The 19,420-nt window shown below is 38.9% G+C and overlaps 1 protein-coding gene across 4 annotated transcripts in view; it reads left to right on the forward strand.

The window, feature by feature from the left end:
- Positions 1-19,420, forward strand: part of fez1 (fasciculation and elongation protein zeta 1) — a 35,426-nt gene that overhangs the window by 12,278 nt on the left and 3,728 nt on the right. The window contains exons 3-9 of one of the 4 annotated variants that reach the window (XM_008119099.3): positions 589-688; positions 6,594-6,680; positions 11,985-12,153; positions 13,855-13,878; positions 14,875-15,146; positions 16,993-17,073; positions 18,029-18,104. In XM_008119099.3, coding sequence (XP_008117306.1) covers positions 589-688; positions 6,594-6,680; positions 11,985-12,153; positions 13,855-13,878; positions 14,875-15,146; positions 16,993-17,073; positions 18,029-18,104 — 809 coding nt within the window. The remainder of the gene's footprint in view (positions 1-588; positions 689-6,593; positions 6,681-11,984; positions 12,154-13,854; positions 13,879-14,874; positions 15,147-16,992; positions 17,074-18,028; positions 18,105-19,420) is intronic. The other 3 variants (XM_008119100.3, XM_003226307.4, XM_008119101.3) reach the window with 3 other exon arrangements.

The raw sequence follows: 19,420 nt of genomic DNA on the forward strand, positions 1-19,420 counted from the left end.
GATTCAGAAAATTGCATTGTATAGACCACATCAGCTCTAATTTCTGATACAGAACATATGCTATCCAATAGTCGCCATCTGCTCGCCCACAAAAAACCATATTTAATAATCTAGAGCTGATGTGGTTTATCCAATGCAATTTTCTGAATCAGCACCCTAAATAACCCCAGGAACAGGCTGTGTTATAATCCGTAGTAGTAATGGTGAGGCCGCAAACCATATTTTGGTTTTTGTGGACCACTGGTGGTCCATGGACCACAGGTTGGGAACCACTGCATGAGAGCAATGAATACTCAGAAGCACCGTAGTTAATAATTGTCTTCCTCAGAAATATACCTTCAAACCCTGGTCTCCAGAGTGGAACTACTATCTCCACTGCCACATTTATCTTAAATGTTATAAATGGTTTTGTTATTTTTAACCAGGTCATTTAGCAGAAGAGGATGCAGCAGCTTTGTCATTCCTGGTTTGCTTCATGCTCTGTTTTTAATCCTGCCTGCTGAGAAAATTGCCCTGAGAGGAGCACCCCCGTTGTCAAGGCTGCTTCCCTCCATTAACATACTCATGCTTTCTTTTCCCTCCTCCCAGGGTTTGGGATGCTCTTACCGACAATTACATCCAATCCATCTCCGAGGACTGGAGAGATCCAAACATTGAGGTGTTAAATGGAAACATCTCCGACACAGAGGTACTCTTTACCTGGATTCCTTCCTCCCCATTCCCCTCCATGAATCATAAGAGTGAATATTTGGCAAACGTATGCAGAAGCGTTTCTTTGAACAGGAGGCAGTGATTAAGCAGCCCCATTAATGCCTGCAAAATCGCTGCTATTTGCTATTCCACAAAGCAGGACTAATATCAGTGGGAGAATGAAGTTCCTGCTCGATAGCAGAATAGATTTCCCAGCACTCCTTGAATTATGGCCAACTTCTCTTGGTAAGAAAGAGAACTGTATAAAGAGAAAGAGAGAGTAAAACAGCCTGGTGTGTGTGCATCTAAAAGGAAGCATTGTCATCCAGGCCATTTTTTCCCTCTGAGACTGACATTGACGATGTTTGTACCGCCTTCTCCCCTGACACATTTGGAACAATGCGGAGACTGCTGGGCTTCTGAACAATGGTGACTCTGATGCCCAAAGGACACACATTGCAGAATGTGGATGAGACCCCATCAGGCCCTTGTGCTTTTGCAGGATTTGTTGAAAGACCAGGGGACTTTTCATGCTACATAACTGTAGTGTTATGAATCCATTTAGACAGCCATGGTTGCAACCTGTGGACTCCTGGGATTTGAAGTTTGGTTAGACGTTGGACCTATTTGGTTGAGAATTCTAAGTACCCCTCCTTAAAGTACAGCTACCAAGACCACACAGGATTTTTTTAATCGTATCAAAAGCAACTTGAGAACATACTGCAAGTTGCTTCTGGTGTGAGAGAATTGGCCGTCTACAGAGACGTTGCCCCACAAGCTAGAACTGACAGATGGAAGCTCACCCCTTCTTGCAGATTCGAACCGGCAACCTTCAAGTCAGCAACCCAACCTTCAGGTCATAAGTTCAGCTGGCCCAAGGGTTTAACCCATTGTGCCACCGTGGCTCTCACCACACAGGATAATAATAATAATAATAATAATAATAATAATAATAATAATAATAATAAACTTTATTTATACCCCGCCACCATCTCCCCAACGGGGACTCGGGGTGGCTTACATGGGGCCATGCCCAGAACAATACAATTTGACATAATATAAAAAGAGCAACAAATCATAACACATTGAACAATACAATAAATGATAATATACATTACAACGCAAAATCAGAAGAACAATAAAAACAAGGATAGAACCTTATCAGTTAAAATGTGTAATTATGTGATGTGAAAGTGCCATAGTTTTTAGGAACCTCATAAAATATATTGAAATGAAAAGTAATGGTATATTATAGCAATGTAATTGTACTTTCTCGCTGGGATGGATAGAAATTAATAGTCTAAAAACATCTGGAGTGTGCAGGGAATCCAATGTGGGATTCTCAAATACATTATTTTGGCTACACTATAGAGAAATGTCCATCTCTCCTGTCATCATTCCAGGATTCAACATCCGAATCTGAAGACTCAGTTTGACTCCATGTTAGAGCCCAATAGAAAAGAAATATTGGATCCTTTCTCGCTTTTCACCTTCCATATTTCCAAACCCTACAATAATATATGTGTCACTTTTGTAGGTGTTCTCATGGAAAATTGCAGTGTTCACCACTGGCTTCTTTGTTTTGTTCAGTCAACAATAACTTATTAGGTCTTAAAATATTAATGGGTTTGTTGGAGTGAAAAGCTAATTTAATCAAGCACGGATAACAGATGTTATTTTCAGTGGGCAGTGGAAACTTTCTGATAATCCAGAATCCCTCCAATGGAATATTACAGTTCTGAGAAGCATGTAATATCATTTTTGGTAGGATTTTGGCAGTCAGTATTTTTCTCCCTGTATATGCAACAGCTTGGCCATTGTGTGAACAGAATGCTTGAGTACATCATAGAATCAGAGTCATGGAGTTGGAAGAAAACACAAAGGCCATCCAGTCCAATCTTCTTTCATGCAGGAATAAACAATCAAAGCAACTCTTGCTTCTCTTGAAAAATGTCCAGAGAAGACTCCGACATATCCTGAAATAGTGTATTCCACTGTTGAACAGCTCTTACTGTCAGGAAAGTCTTCTTCGTGCTTGGTGAATTTCTTTTCTTGTACAATGAACCTTCGGAATAGGCTGGGATTTAGTTCCCAGACCCTTGTGGATATCCACATCCATGGATGCTCAAATCCGATAATAAATAATGGCATAGTAAAAATGTTGTCCCTAATATAAGATTGCAAACTCAAAATTGGCTTGTGAGGTTTCCTTGACAAGATTTGTTTAGAGCAGTGGCTCCCAATCTGTGGATCTCCAGATTTTTTGGCCTTCAAATCCCAGAAACCCTAACAGCTGGTAAACTGGCTGAGATTTCTGGAAGTTGTAGGCCAAAATACCTGGAGACACACAGGTTGAGAACCACTGGTTTAGAAGGGTCTCGTTTTCCAATGAGGCTGAGAGGATGTTAGTTGTCCAGGGTCACTCAGTGCATTTTTTATGGAGCCGCGGTGGCACAATAGGTTAAACCAGAGGTCCTCAAACTAAGGCCCGGGGCCCGGATGCGGCCCTCCAAGGTCATTTACCTGCCCCCTGCCCTCAGTTTTATAATATAATATTTTTATATCAGTTTTAATAATATAATATATTGTATATACATATAATATTGATAATAATCTTATGTTATACAATATAATACTAATAGTAATACCATATAATAATATTAATTATATGTTATATATTACATAGTTCAATATAGTAATATATCATGCTAATATTGTGTTATGCTAATAATATAATATATTGTATGTACATACAGCTGCTCTGAGTCCCCTTCGGGGTGAGAAGGGTGGGATATAAATGTAGTAAATAAATGCAGTAAATAAATAATTAATTTTAGACTTGAGCTCAGCCAAAGTCTGACATGACTTGAAGGCACACAACAACAACAACAACAATCCTAATTAACTTGACTATCTCATTGGCCCACACTTTCCATTGAAATCCTAATAGGTTTATGTTGGTTAAAATTGTTTTCATTTTTAAATATTGTATACTTTCGTTGTTGTTGTTGTTGCACTACAAATAAGACACGTGCATAGGAATTTGTTTGTATTTTTTTTCAAATGATAATTCGGCCCCTCAATAGTCTGAAGGATTGTGGACCGGCCCTCTGCTTAAAAAGTTTGGGGACCCCAGGGTTAAACCCCTCTGTCAGCTGAACTGCTGACCTGAAGGTTGGCAGTTTGAATCCATGAGGCGGGGTGAGCTCCCATCTGTCAGCTCTAGCTTCCCATGCAGGGACATAAGAGAAGCCCCTTGCAGGCTGGTAACACATCTGGGCATCTCCTGGGCAATGTCACACTAGAAGTGACTTGCAGTATGTTCTCAATTGGCTTCTGACATGATAAAAAGTGCATTTTATGGCTAAGTGGAGATTCAAATTCTGGTTAAAGTTTTGGGCCTTTATCAGATGAAAAATAGGTCTAACACTCAAATGATTACATCAGGGTGGTCCTCAATTACTTACAGGTTGTTGAAAAGCAAAGGGGAGATTGAGGACTGCCATATACTCCTTGACAACACTTCTCCTCTCCCCATATCAGAAAGACATTCAACATATATATTTTTATTTCATCATTATGTCTTCATTTCCTGTTTCATGCCTGCCTGTCATGTTATTGAGTCTCAACCCTAGTAACTGGGGTGCAGAACTGTTTGTAGTACTGATCGTCATTGTGGACTTGATATTGGTTTCATTAGCTGGTACCTAGAAATGTATTAATTTGTCTCTAGTTTGTTTCAGCTAAGCATAGGTCTTTCCCACATTTTGTTCCAATTTGTTCAAAAGCACAAATCTGTACAAAATGTGTACAAAAATTGTCCCAAGCTTATTTTAATTGTTACAAACTGAGTTGAAAATACAAAAGTATTTTGTATACAATTAACTCAGCAGAGAGGGGATAGGAGAGGATGAGCAGATCTTTCCTGTCTGTGTAGATTCTGGCAAAAGAAAACTGCTAAGACCTCTCCCGGTTTGTATGCTCCCTCATGAATAACTTTTGCCATCTCTATTGGTTGGCCGTACGTGTCTCGGGTTTCATCTGCAAAATGTTGAAGAGTACGTAATTGTTTCTCCCCATTTCTGATTTTTATCTGTATTTGATTTGATTGAGTACCTTTTGCAGGGAGGAGACAGGACATTTATATACAGAATAAATGAAAACATGGATGTCCAAACACCCAAGATTCATGATCCTTATTTGAACCTAGAAGTAGGAAATATTAATTCTTTGGACTGCAACTCTGAATGCTACTGTTCTTCAGAGCCAGTGGTCATGTAGGTCAGGTTGTTTTTGGAGTCATCATTTGTGAGATGTTCTCGTGAAGGGCTTTTTGACAATCCTTTTTTTATAAACATTGCAGCAGTGATTTCTTCTTCTGTGACCAGTGAAGTTATGCAATATCAGCTGCAGGAAACAGATAATGTTAGTTACATCAGCCCGTTGCAGTATCTTCTGGAGTCAGTGAAACAGTGAGACGAACAAATATTGATTGCCTTTCTAAATAAAAGGGAAATAAGAGTGACAGACTTCCTGGCATTTGGGGTTGCCAGCTTGTTCTCTGCTTTCCAGTGGCTTGTATGAAAAACAATGGATTTAAATGTCAAGGAAATATTTGACTTAAATATTAAGATGGGCATAATTACTGTAAGAACTGTTTGATAATGGAATAGCCTGTCATTTAAGGAGTGCTTTAGTTTTGTGTTCCTGCATGGCAAGGATTGGGCCAGATGGTCCATGTGGTCCCTTCCAACTCTAGGACTCTATGATAATATGAAATAAATATGATGAGTTCTGCTTTAGAGTTCCCTGTTATTGTTTCAGACCTCAGCCCTGGCCAATGTATTGGGTAGTAGGCCAGAGAACTTGCAGATAACTAATTAAACTAACTAGTAATGTATCATTATTTCTTTTCCAAAGATAGCTGGTGTCTCACCAAACTACAATCTCTATTAATCCATAGCATTGAGCCATGGCAGTTAAACTAATGTCAAACAGTGTATTTGCACCTTGGTATATAAAAGTGTATCTTCGTTCTCACAGTTAGTCGCTATGGTAGTACAATAGACCTTTGCATCAAGCTAAAGACAGGTAAAGCTCCTGGACTAGATGGTTTAACTGTTGCTTGTTTTTGTTATTATTATGACATTTTCTAGTCCCATTACACCAGAATTTTAATCCAACTTTACAGAAAGATATTTGAGAAGCAGCAATGATAACCAAGAAGGTCAAGACCTGACTAGGACGAAGGGTTATAGACCTATCTTTGCTGAATAATGACTACAACATAGTTACTTCAGTTTTAGCCAAAATGACTGAGAATGTTCTACCAGAGTTTATATATGAAGAGCAAAACAGATTTTGACGAAATTGTTTTGCTATAAAATAACATAAGATCTGTCTTAGATGTTGTGGAGTATTTGGAACAGCACAACAAGAAGCAAGCAGTGTTAACATTTTTAGATGTAGAAAAGGCTTTGGATAATTTGAACTCCCCCTTTTGCTTTTTTAAAAGAGAAAATGCATTATAGGAAACATTTTTTAAAAAAATTGGCACAGATTGAGACTCAAACAGAAGATTATGATTAACAGAAAGCTAACAAATTTGTGTAAAATACAAAGGGGAACAAGACAGATCTGCCCATTTTCCCTTTTAGTATTTGTTTTCTCTCTTGAGGTGTTATTGACAGCAATCCAATGGGAATACTTGTAGTTTAGATAAAATAGGTACATATATGATTTTATGTGATATGTGTTTATTGTTTTATGTGAACTGTTGTTTTTATTATGTGTGTGTGTGTATATATATACATAGTAAAAAAAGAGAATGAACCAGAAATCCAAATGCAGCCCACTCTTCCTAGGGAATCAGCATGAAGTTTAGGCTGTTTTCCCTCCTTCAGATCCGCGAGAAGGAGGAGGATGAGCTCAATGAGAAGAGTGAAAATGATTCCGGTATCAATGAGGAGCCTCTACTCACAGCAGATCAGGTACCTGCTCTCCCATGGCTTTTCCCAGATTGAAAATAGGAAATTCTCTGGAAATTCCATTCTTCTATCAGATGACTACTATTCCCCGCAAGTGTCTTGACAGAGATAGTCCTTTTGTGTGTGTGTCAGGAGCAACCTGAATTGCCTCTGGTGTGAGAGAATTGGCCGTCTGCAAGGACGTTGCCCAGGGGACGCCCAGATGTTTTGATGTTTTTACCATCCTTGTTGGAGGCTTCTCTCATGTCCCCGCATGGAGCTGGAGCTGACAGAGGGAGCTCATCAGCACTCTCCCCGTGTGGGATTCGAACCTGGCAGCCTTCAGGTCAGCAACCCAACCTTCAAGTCACAAGGCTTTAATCCACTACGCCATTGGGGGCTCAGATAGTCCTGATTAATTCTCTATCATCCCAGCTTTTTCAGGTGCTTTTAAAATGTCCCAACTTCTCCCTCAGCCCACTTTATCCCTTTGCCCTCAGTTTAGTTAAATGCTGCAAACTGAGTTCAAAATACAAAGAAATTCCATCCTATGGACATGGGTCATGGTGCATGGGTGGATGATATTTCCATCAGGTTTGAGGGCATTTAGGTAGGAGAGGTCATCACTCCATTGCTGCAATCACTTGAAGCACTCAGTTTTGCGGATAGCAGTTTAAGTAGGATAGTAGCAATCTGGAACATGTTTAGAGAAGATTGAACATCTGGAAACCAAGAGCTTTAAGGAATATGGAGCTGCATATGCTTAGCTTGGAGAAGAGAAGATGGAGAGGTGCTTTGACAATCATTTTAAGTATCTGAAACATTATCATGTAGAAGCTTGTTTTTTCCTGCTCCAGAACCCAGAACATGAACCATCACATTGGAATTACAAGAAAAAAAAACCTTCATATTAAAACCTAAATACAGTAGAGTTTCACTTATCCAACACTCACTTATCCAACGTTCTGGATTATCCAACACATTTTTGTAGTCAATGTTTTCAATACATCATGATATTTTGGTACTGAATTCGTAAATACAGTAATTACTGCGTATTGAACTACTTTTTCTGTCCAATTTGTTGTATAACATGATGTTTTAGTGCTTAATTTGTAAAATCATAACCTAATTTGATGTTTAATAGGCTTTTCCTTAATCTCTCCTTATTATCCAACATATTCGCTTATCCAACATTCTGCCAGCCCATTTATGTTGGATACGTGAGACTCTACTGTATTAAGAAAAGCTTCCTGACAGTAAGAGTTGTTCCACATCAGAATATACTACTTCAGAGTGGCGGACTCTCCTTCTTTGGAAGTCTTTAAATAGATATCGAATGCACATCTTTCAGCGATGCTTTGGTTGTAAATTGTTGCATGACAAGGGGTTGGGTGAGATAAACTTAGCAGCGTCTTCTGATTCAATGATTTCACGATTCTATTTATTTATTTATTTATTTATCATGTCAGAAGTGAGTTGAGAATACAGTCATAATATGTTGAAAAACCATAAACAAAGTTAAAAACTTGGCATTATATGAAATTTCCTTTGACCAGAAGATGGCCACTTGGAGTGCCTTTGGTGTCGTTGTGAGAAGGTCCGCTGTGCATGTGGCAGGGCTCAGACTGCATTGTAGTCAGTGGTCTGTGGTTTGCTCTTCTCCACATTCGCATGTCGTGGACTCCACTTTGTAGTCCCATTTATTAAGGTTAACTCTTGATTCTATGATTAGATAGGCCTTTGGTTTGCTCCACCAGGGCTCTTATTTAGAAGGTTCAAGGGTATGTGATGCTTGGAAAGACTTTGGAGTGACTCCACACTGTGGGAAATGTATTTTGTTTGGTCTCCATCTTACCATGTCCTTCATCTAGTATTGTGGCTGTGGCATTCCAGGCAGGTTGTGGTCTAACAAAGTGACTTTTCCAACCTAATTTCGGCAGTGCTGGACTAGATGGACAAAGGATGGGAACTGGTATAAGGAAAAGAAGTCTTCTTAAGTCTTTGATAGAGAAAATATTGCACAGGTGTTGGCTTTTATCCAATGAATCCTGATAGATTTAAGACAGAAATGGGCCAAATAACAGAAACTGTAGAATAGCACATCATTTTGCTCACATGTAATGCTTAGTGCATGGTTCTGAGGGACTGTTGTTTTTCTCTCAGGTTTTGGAGTGAGCGAGCCATTAATATTGGAAGCTTATTCCATACTGTGCAGCTCTTTTGATGCATCCGTGCATTTCTGTTGGTTTCCATGGTAATGATATCCAGTTCATTGAGTGGCTACGGTGCCCTGCTGTTCCAGGCGGTGTTTTCTGCAGTGAGCGTGCTCGGATTGATTGAGTTATTTTGAAAAACACAACAACGTTGAACAGCCACAATGTTGATCACCACATTGGCATTTTTCACAGTCAAACGTTCAAACGATGGTACTTACATGGGGGGGGGGGGATGATGTCATGCAGAAGGAGCCATGTCAGTGTATATAACTTATTATATAACACAGCCCAATAATTTTTTTGTGGTGTCTTAGTTTTTAGGCCTGTTTCTGGGGTTCCTTGGGGGCGCTGATTAAGAAAATTACACTGAATAGACCACATCAGCTCCAGTCTCTGGGATATGGTTACAATGGTTTTTTATGAGTGAGCAGATAGTGACTGGTACATGGCATATCTTCTGTATCTGAAATACTAGCTCCGATAGAGAAAAATGGAGACATTTTTGGAATCAGTCAGTCAAATATACCCAGAAACAGGACTAACATTTGAGGCAACAAAATGTGTGTTGACCAATGTAAGTATTAGCTGCTGAAATTCTCTTTATCACAAAATCATTATTATTATTAATAATAATAATAATAATAATAATAATAATAATAATAATAATAATAATAAACCAGGGTTGTTGTATGTCTTTCGGGCTGTGTGACCATGTTCCAGAAGTATTCTCTCCTGACGTTTCGCCCAGATCTATGGCAGGCATCCTCAGAGGTTGTGAGGTATGGATAAACTAAGTAAGGAAAGGAAACAAAGAAAATCCAACAAATGCTACGGTCAGCGAAGGACAAGAGGGATCCTCTCTCCTCTGCAGGAGTCTACCAGATATCATGCAGCTGTGGACAAGTATACATAGGGACCACCAAACACAGTGCTCAAACAAGAGTCAAAGAACATGAAAGGCACTGCAGACTAATTCAACCAGAGAAATCAGCCATAGCAGAGCATTTGATGAACCAGCCTGGACACAGGATACTATTTGAGAACACAAAAATGCTGGACCATTCTAACAACTATCATGTCAGACTACACAGAGAAGCCATTGAAATCCACAAGCATGTGGACAACTTCAACAGAAAGGAAGAAACCATGAAAATGAACAAAATCTGGCTACCAGTATTACAAAACTCCAAAATCAAAACAGTAGATGGGAACCAACACAATGAGGACTTGACTGAACAAAGGATGCCCCCAGGCAAGGGACAAAACATTTCCAATGCCAATTAGGGTGATTAACTGAAACATTAATGCTGGCTCCCAGTGACAAAGAACTCTTGCCACACCTTGGACTCTCCACAGATATATATTCTTTCCTTTCCTTACTTAGTTTATCCATACCTCACAACCTCTGAGGATGCCTGCCATAGATGTGGGCGAAACGTCAGGAGAGAATACTTCTGGAACATGGCCACACAGCCCGAAAGACATACAACAACCCTGTGATCCCGGCCATGAAAGCCTTCGACAACACAATAATAAACCAGTTCAGGTGGTCCCGGTGGTGATCGGCTCATTGGGTGCCGTGCCAAAAGATCTCAGCCGGCATTTGGAAACAATAGACATTGACAAAATCACGATCTGCCAACTGCAAAAGGCCACCCATAAGCACTTTGCATTGTTTTAAACTTGTATATTGTATTTTATGACTATTTTATGACTTTTTAAACTGTTTTAATCGTTTTAGTTTATCGTATATCAGTGTAACGGCATCAATTGCCACTTGTAAGCCGCCCTGAGTCCCCTCGGGTGAGAAGGGCGGGGTATAAATAATTGAAATAAATAAATAAATAAATAAATAAATACTGGGATCTGCACGCATCATCCGAAAATACATCACACAGTCCTAGACACTTGGGAAGTGTTCGACTTGTGATTTTGTGATATGAAATCCAGCATATCTATCTTGTTTGCTGTGTCATAATAAAATAATAATAATAATAATAATAATAATAATAATAATAATAATAATAATGATAACAACAACTTTATTTTTATATTCCCCCCTCCATCTCCCCGAAGGAACTCGGGGTGGCTAACATGGGGCCAAGCCCAGATAATCACAGTAATAAAAAAATACATACATAAAACAGTCATTGACAAACAATTAAAACCAGATAAAAACACATTTAAGAGTAAACACAGGAGCCCATTACTCTTCCTCATGGGAACATCTTAATACTAAGCCTTGAATTCTCTCTGTGAAAGATGAAAACACTCTTGTGGTTAATGCTGCCACAGAACCTTTGGATTGCCTGTTGATTTTTCTACAAAATCCAGATATAATCCTTATGGCATTGCTCCGTGGTGGACTGTGATGCCCAACAATCAGACCTTAGTGTCAAAAGTAATCATTTATTGGAATTCAACAACAACAACTCTTTATTGATTAGTCAGTATTGACCATATCAAAACATGTAAAACATACAAAACGTACACCCTTACCCATAACATACAGTAAAATCATGTAAAACAGTAAAACCATGTAAAAACAAGGCATCCTGGCCTACTAGCCTACCAACCCACTCCTTGGTAGTTGTGCAAGTACAGAATAAAAAGATTAAAATTAAGATTAATTATTCCCTTAAGGTAAGGTTTAAGCGGGGACAAGGGTAAGTAAAACTAGTGGCTTGTCCATAGTAAAATGTTAAATTTGGATTTTGTTATTGGCATTAATATCACAGCTGTCTGCTTCCATCTTCTCGCGGATGGCGTGTCAAAAGCAACAATAACAAACACTTCCTTGTCTTGCGTGACATTAATCTTTTGCTGTTTGAGGCGCAGGGATCCATAATGTTGGCTTTTTCAAATCTCTATTTTGATGTTCACTAATGGTTTTTTGAAACTGGATATCAGATTCCTGAATATTTTTTTTTTACAAAGCCAAGAGTGAAGCATTTAAAAACGAACATTTGTACATCTTTAGAGATACGCCAGATAGTTTTGCCCGGGTGCTCTTCAAACGCTGTGTTTCCATAGTAACATGTTTTTTCAAAAGTGCCAAACCCAGGCATTATCCTTGAGTGACTTTGGTGCTTCTGGATTTTTCTCCACTCAGGTGATTGAAGAAATTGAAGAGATGATGCAAAATTCACCAGACCCTGTGGAGGAAGAAGAGATTCTGGAGGAAGACGATGGCGGAGAAACCAGCAGCCAGGCTGATTCGGTCCTTCTGCAGGAGATGCAGGCTTTGTCACAAACCCTCAACAACAACTGGTCCCATGAAGGTGAAGTTGTCTGGAGAGGGCAGGAAGTCTATGGAAGAGGAATATGTTGCTGTTTCAAAGCCCGGTTATCTGTCCCATTGCCAGTCTTTTCTGGAGTGCAATATTTCCTCAGGTTTCTTTAGGTTTTTCCTAATGTTAAGTTTGGAGGGATTTTAATGTATCAGTGCTCTCCATCAATGTCCGTCTGCATAGCCTCTCCCAGTACTATTTTAAGAAGAAGTGTCCAGTCTTCTCTGTATGTGTAGAATGCAGTGTTTTTTTGTGTAACTCCACCTTGAGTATTTACATATGTAATTCTCTATCACTGTTTAACATGGTACAGTTCAAGGAAACATTTGCCATTTGAGTCTACTGAATATCTCAATGTATTCTCCATTTAATAAAGCAGTAGGGTAGCTGACCCACCTTCTTTTGTTTGAAGATATCAAACTGCAGGGAGACACACACCTTAGGGTTGAGGTTTATTAGACAGGTTGAATGCAATATCTCCACATCATAACAAAGTCCACTGTTGGATTCTTATTGCAAATATCCTGGTGAAAATGGTAAATTTGTGCCAAATTGCTTTTTTTAATCTCTAGGTAGAGATGTAAATATGAATGCAAAGTATCAGTTAGGAAAAGGACCAAAAAGCAGAGAGATCTGGAAAACTAATTTATGAATAGTTGCCATAATTTCAATACCAAGGCCCTATGGGAAAACTTTGTCCTGCTGATCTGCATTAGGCTTGTGCATAGATTCGGAGTGTTTGGTTACCTTCGACCAATCTTGCTTGTTCGGCTTGGCCGGATGGCTGTAACGGTAAGGGTTCAGCCGTCACATTTTTTCATCTGTTACAGGACCACATGGCATTTCCACCTCTATTTACTGTCCTACTTATGCAAAGAAATAAACAGTGCAGGGGACTGGAAATGGTGGCAATGCAAAAAAAAAAAAAAAAAAAAAGGAAGAAAAGGTCCAATATTTATTTATTTATATTTTATTTTATTTGCTACATTTATATCCCGCTCTTCTCACCCTGGAGGGGACTCAGAGCAGCTTACAAATCAAATGTACATACAATATATTATTAGCATAGCACAATATAAGCATTTAATTACTATATTGTACTATATCATTATATGGTAATATTAGTAATATTACATTTAATATATAATATATAATTAATATTATTATATTATATTATTAGTAGTATAATATTGTATTACATTATAATATTATTATCAATATTATAATATTGGTACTTCCCTCCATAGACACAACAATTGGAAAGGAACTGTGGGACTTGATTATAGATCTCCGGCATTTCATTTTGTTCAGCCTTGAAATCCCATTTCAAGTTTCTCCTCGTGATGTTGAATACCGAAGATGTTAACGCCAATCTAGGGCCACTCAGTACTAGATCATGGGCAATTGTCTCTTTTCTGATTTTGCTGAACCACATCTCTTGCCAGACCTAGTTCATATAGTCAATTCTGACAGTTGCTTGGAGTTACTGTTCATTTCTGGGAAGGACACAAATGTCTTGTCCCTTTACCTATCATTGAATAGGATGTGATTTTGTTAATGTGCTCTGAAATGTGAGATGTTCTTGTAGTTGTCCCATTCTGGTAGAATCTCAAACACGTTCATAAATAATGATAATGTGAATTCAAAAGTCTGATTTGTACTGTCCTTTAACACTGGTTTATTTATTTGTAGGCTGCCCCATCCCTAGAGCCTGGGGTGAGTTGCAATTCTTAAAACCAACAAACAGTCTGCCTGAGTGAAACATACAAGTCAATAGAATCACAAGTCATTGCTTCTAGCCCATTGACGAGGCTTTTAGCTCTTGGTGTGAAAAACTAAACCAAGGCAAAAGGTCACCTGTTGATTATAACTAAGGCCCCTTCTACAGTCAAATAAAATCCAGATTATCTTCTTAGAACTGGATTATATGACCATGTAGACTCATATAATCCAGTTCAAAGCAGATAATGTATATTATCTGCTTTGATAATCTGGATTATATGGCAGTACAAAAGGGGCCTTATCAGATAATCTGGGATTGGATCCTGGAATATAGTGCAGTGTAGATCCAACCTTAGTTTTAAAAAAGTAATAGTTCTGTTGTGTTTTGTGATGGCTAAATCTAATCTGGAGTACTGTGTTCAATTTTTGGTGCTTCATTTTAAGGATACAAATGGAAGCAGGTTTAGAGAAGAATACTGATGTGAAGAGGCATGAAGAGCAAAATATAAGAGGAAAGGTTGAAGGAACTGGGCATGTTCAACTTGGTGAAAAGAAGACGGAGGTCCCATCTACACTGCCATATAAAATCCATATTACCTGCTTTGAACTGGATTATATCGCAGTGTAGACTCATGTATTCCAGTTCAAAGCAGATAGTGTGGGTTATCTGCTTTGATAATCTGGATTAATTGGCAGTGTAAAGGCCCCAGAGGATAGGGCAAGGTGTAATGATTTTAAGTTGCAGGAGACTAGATTTCAATCAAATATTGGAATAAACTTCTTTGCAGTTAGAGCAGTTCAGCAGTAGAACTAATTGCCTAGAGAGGTAGTGGGGTCTCCTTCTCTGGGCAGGGAGAGCCCTTTGCTTCTATGTTTCACAAGGCAAAGTATCAAGGGTCAGCCCTGTCTTCCTAAATCCACCCGCTCTCCTTTGTCCATGTGCTCCCACTGACACTGACCTGTGTGCCTGTCTCTTCCCATTCTCCAAAGGCTTGGGCCACATGTCCTCCTCGGAGCTTTCCGAGCTCCTGGACCAAGTCGAGGGGGCCATCCGGGACTACTCAGAGGAACTGGTGCAGCAGCTGGCTCGGCGGGATGAGCTGGAATTTGAGAAGGAGGTGAAGAACTCCTTCATCACAGTGTTGATGGAAGTCCAGAACAAGCAGAAAGAGCACAGAGAGCTGATGAAAAGGAGGCGGAAAGAGAAAGGGCTGAGTCTACAGGGCAGCCGGATAGAAAGGGCAACCCAAATGCCTCTCAAGGTGTGTGAAACATTGCAGAATATGTTTTCTATTGGTAAGTAGAGGGCTGGGGTTGATTCTAAGGTAACATTACTGTACTGAATTTGTGTTGCAAAAGCAACCTCGAAAATGCTGTTCAAAAATCCCCAAATGAATGGCCACAAGCTGATCGTCCGGTTGGTATTTTTTCACCTGCAGCATGGCACTCGTACTGCTTCTTGGGCAGTATAGTCTTTGCCATGCTTTTTGCTTTTTGTGAACTCATAACTAGGGTCGGTGGTACAATTCATCCCAAGTGCAAAATGTAAAAAAAACATAAAAGATCTTCCACTGCAAGACCTGATGGTGGTCATTTTGTACTGTGTGTTGCTCTTCCTGTGCAGAAGCAAAATGTAGGCAAGGTCCTTATGAGCTGGGCAGTTGGGTGGGAGAAGCAGACCGAGAAGGCTGAGATGGAAATCTTTTATTGTTTTTTCTATTCTGACCCATCTTCTTGAGTCATCAAAATCTAATTCTAACAATCTTGTTAATTGGCAGGCTTCATAATAGACTTGTAGATTGGGTGCCCCCCATCCTCCGTTCTGTTCTGAGGAATAGAATACTGAATTGGGAATTCTATTTTTATTTCTACCTGTTATCCAGGTTTTTGTTGAATTGTCCCATTTCTTAATTATTTTACTAGGGACACTATATGGAAGGACTTGAAATAGGAATAGAAATTTGGGGAGAACCATCATTTTGACTATCTTAATTTTGTTTGACATATCCCAGTTCCGATTATTCTAATTACAAATTTGATTGTTTACTTTTTTCCATAAATGGTTATAATTTAATTGAATTATATTGTTTAAATTTGAAAGGAGAACTAAATATATATCAGGCCGAATCAAAAAGAATTGGGATCTGAAATGGGGAAGTTTGATAGATAAAGTCAAAGGACAAAGAAAATATAAAGAACTGAATCATTCTCTACTTACAATTGATCAATTAAAATAATATCTGAACGAAAGAAAGTACTGTTCCCAGAGGGAGGGGGAGGGGGGGAGGGGTGAAAAACTACTTGACATAAATGGGAGATAAAAGTGGAATTAGCAAGTGTAATGTTACAGAGAATATGTGATTGGATGTATATGTTGATGGATTTTGTTGTTGTTCTACTGATATTTACAATAAAAACATACTAAAAAAAAGATGGAAATCTTTAAGTTTATAAAGTAAGGTAAAGGTTTCCCCTGACGTTAAGTTCAGTCCACTCTGCGGGGTGGTGCTCATCTCCATTTCTAAGCCGAAGAGCCGGAGTTGTCCGTAGACACCTCCAAGGTCATGTGGCCAGCATGACTGCATGGAGCGCCGTTACCTTCCCGCCGGAGCAGTACCTATTGATCTACTCACATTTGCATGTTTTCAAACTGCTAGGTTGGCAGAAGCTGGAGCTAACAGCGGGCGCTCACTCCGCTCCCTGGGTTTGAAACTGGGACCTTTCAGTCTGCAAGTTCAGCAGCTCAGCACATTAACACACTGAGCCACTGGTTTATAGGTCACCTGAAATCCTTTGAGAGGCCACATGAGACCCACGTTTATAGGTTTTCAGGTCACCTGAAATCCTTTGGGAGGCCACATGAGTCCCATGGGTCGTATGTTATGCAGATCTGATTTAAACAATGGATTAGCAATTTTGACCTAGACATTCGGCACCTTCAGCTCCCATAATCCATTACCATTGCTCACGTTCACTGGATTGTCAGGAAATTGAAGTCCCAGACACCTGGTGTGCTAGCAGACCCTTCTCTCCAGTTCACAGGGCTTGACAATGATCCCATGGCCTGTGGGGGATGTTCTATCACGTTCTGTTTTCCTTTCCATGCAGCGGTTCAGTATGGAAGGTATCTCAAACATTCTGCAGACTGGCATCCGACAGACATTTGGGAACTCAGCAGCAGATAAGCAGGTGAGTGTAATTATTAATGAGATGTGTTTATCTGTAGAACTGTATGTTCAACATTTTTTGTTATACTGCCTATGAAGGGAAGAGATGGAAAACTGGGGAACAAAGGATACGTATGAAATAGAATCTTAAACAGCACGACTCAGTTGAATGTTTTTGCTCTGGAGGGCTGTTTGTAAATGGAGAGGATAGTTAAAATGTTGAGCAGGACAGGGAAAACAGGGGCTTTTCAGGGGATAATATGTATGTAGGAGAACAATCATCCCCACACTCCTACCTGAAGATACCCACTGCAGATTACCGTGCCTCATCTATGACAAATACAAGGAAAACAGAGGTGGGGACCCTGCCTATCCCTTCTGTTGAGTGATTCCTGCTTGGATTAACATCTATCACGTGGTTTGACATGTATCTCTAAACATATGTCAAAATATTTACAGGCATAGTTCAACTTGTCACATTGACTGAAGAGAGCAACTTATGTATACACTAGCACATTCAAAACACCCAGTGGGCAAGATTCTGCAGCAGAGGCTATGATGCATAATTTAATGATGACGGCACACAGTAATTGATACACAACCATGCTAGTTAGTTATAAGAACACACAATAGAGATGCAAGGAGTAATATGTGCACCAGAGTACATTGTGCATCAGGACACTTGTGCAATGGGACATGGGCCCCAATGGTCCCAATGCTGGATTCATTTGTGTAAAGATCCCAATGGTATAACTATATTTCCCCCCTTGAGGATGCGAATATTGTGCTATGATGCATTTCAACTTCACATTGTAAGTTGGTTACAATGATATAATTTCCCAACTGGAAGCCACCCAAAGAAACCAAAAACTAGTTTCTTGAACCATTTTTATCCTTTGCTTTGGGGAACAAAAGAAGTGGTAGAGGATTCTTCCGGATGGATTGGATTAAGAACTGACGGTGGTGTTTCTTTCCAGTATTTGAACACAGTGATTCCATATGAGAAGAACGGAGTGCCTCTCTCAGTTGAAGACTTACAAATACTTACAAACAGTAAGTTCTTAACCATGACATGTTGTGTGCATTGCAATCCATTCTTTCCAAAACATATTTTATTTATTATTTATTTATTTACAACATGTATACCCTGCCCTTCTCACCCGAGGGGACTCGGTTACTTTTTGGATGTCTGATATAATTAATTACCATTTCAAGAAATACAGCATTCTTCCTTAAGGGACTACTTGGATCTAAGTTTCACTGAGATGAGTTAGTCTTACAGGGGTACAGGGGAAAAAGGCCGAAATTGCTGTTAAGAGATTTGATGTGACTTGCTTTCATTGCCAAGAGTTACATATTTTTTATTTTTAGGGAGGAAATCCAGTTCATTTCTTTTTGTTTTTATAGAAGAAATACATAAACAAATTAAAGATGTAACAGTTTGTATCTACATTGCATTCAATATATTTTTCATGTCAGAAGCAGATTGAGAGTACAGTTATAATGTATTTTTAAAAATACAAAGTTGAATAAAAAAAAGAGAAGAGAAGAAAGGAAGGAAATGTAAAAAAAAGAAAAGAAAAAAAGATAAAAAGAGATTTTAAAAAGTGAATATAAAAATGACTACTTGGCAGTTTCTTCAAGGTACTTTGCCTTTTCTTTCTTCCTTAATTTCTCCTTAAATTTTAACTCCTTTTCTTCTTATTTCCTTCTCCTTTCTGTTGAGGTTATCTTTCTTTCTCTTTATATTTTATTTTTCCTTTTCCTTTATCATCTATTTTTGCTTCTTTCTCTCATCTATCCGTTTTAGGTTTTCCATCATTCTGTCCCAATTTGTTTCTTTGATTGGTTCTCCTTTATTTTTTGCTAGTAAGAAAGTCAGCCTGTCCATGTTACGTATGTCAAGCACCTTTATCAGCCAAGTCATTTTTATATTCACTTTCTAAAATCTCTTTTTATCTTTTTTTCTTTTTCTTTTTTACATTTCCTTCCTTTCTTCTCTTAACCTTTTCTCTCCTTTTCTTTTTTGCCCAATTTGGGATTTTGCTTTTTATTATTCTGTTAAAACTAATAAAGATTATTTTATAATTTAAAAAAACACAAAGTTAAAAACTTGACATTATACTAGATTTCCTTTGACCGGAAGCTGGCCACTTGGAGTGGCTCTGGTGTCGCTGTCAGAAGGTCCTCCATGGTGCATGTGGCAGGGCTCAGGTTGCATTATAATAAGTGGTCTGTTTTTCTCCACACTTACATGTTGTGGACTCCACTTTGTAGCAGAAAACCTGGGATCAAATCTTGGAATACTGGGCCTGTTTGGAAGGGCCCTAAGGTGAAGATAAAGATTAGAAATAGAGTGGGTCCAAAAA

Source organism: Anolis carolinensis, unplaced genomic scaffold, assembly GCF_035594765.1.
Source record: "Anolis carolinensis isolate JA03-04 unplaced genomic scaffold, rAnoCar3.1.pri scaffold_8, whole genome shotgun sequence".
Lineage (NCBI taxonomy): Eukaryota > Metazoa > Chordata > Lepidosauria > Squamata > Dactyloidae > Anolis > Anolis carolinensis.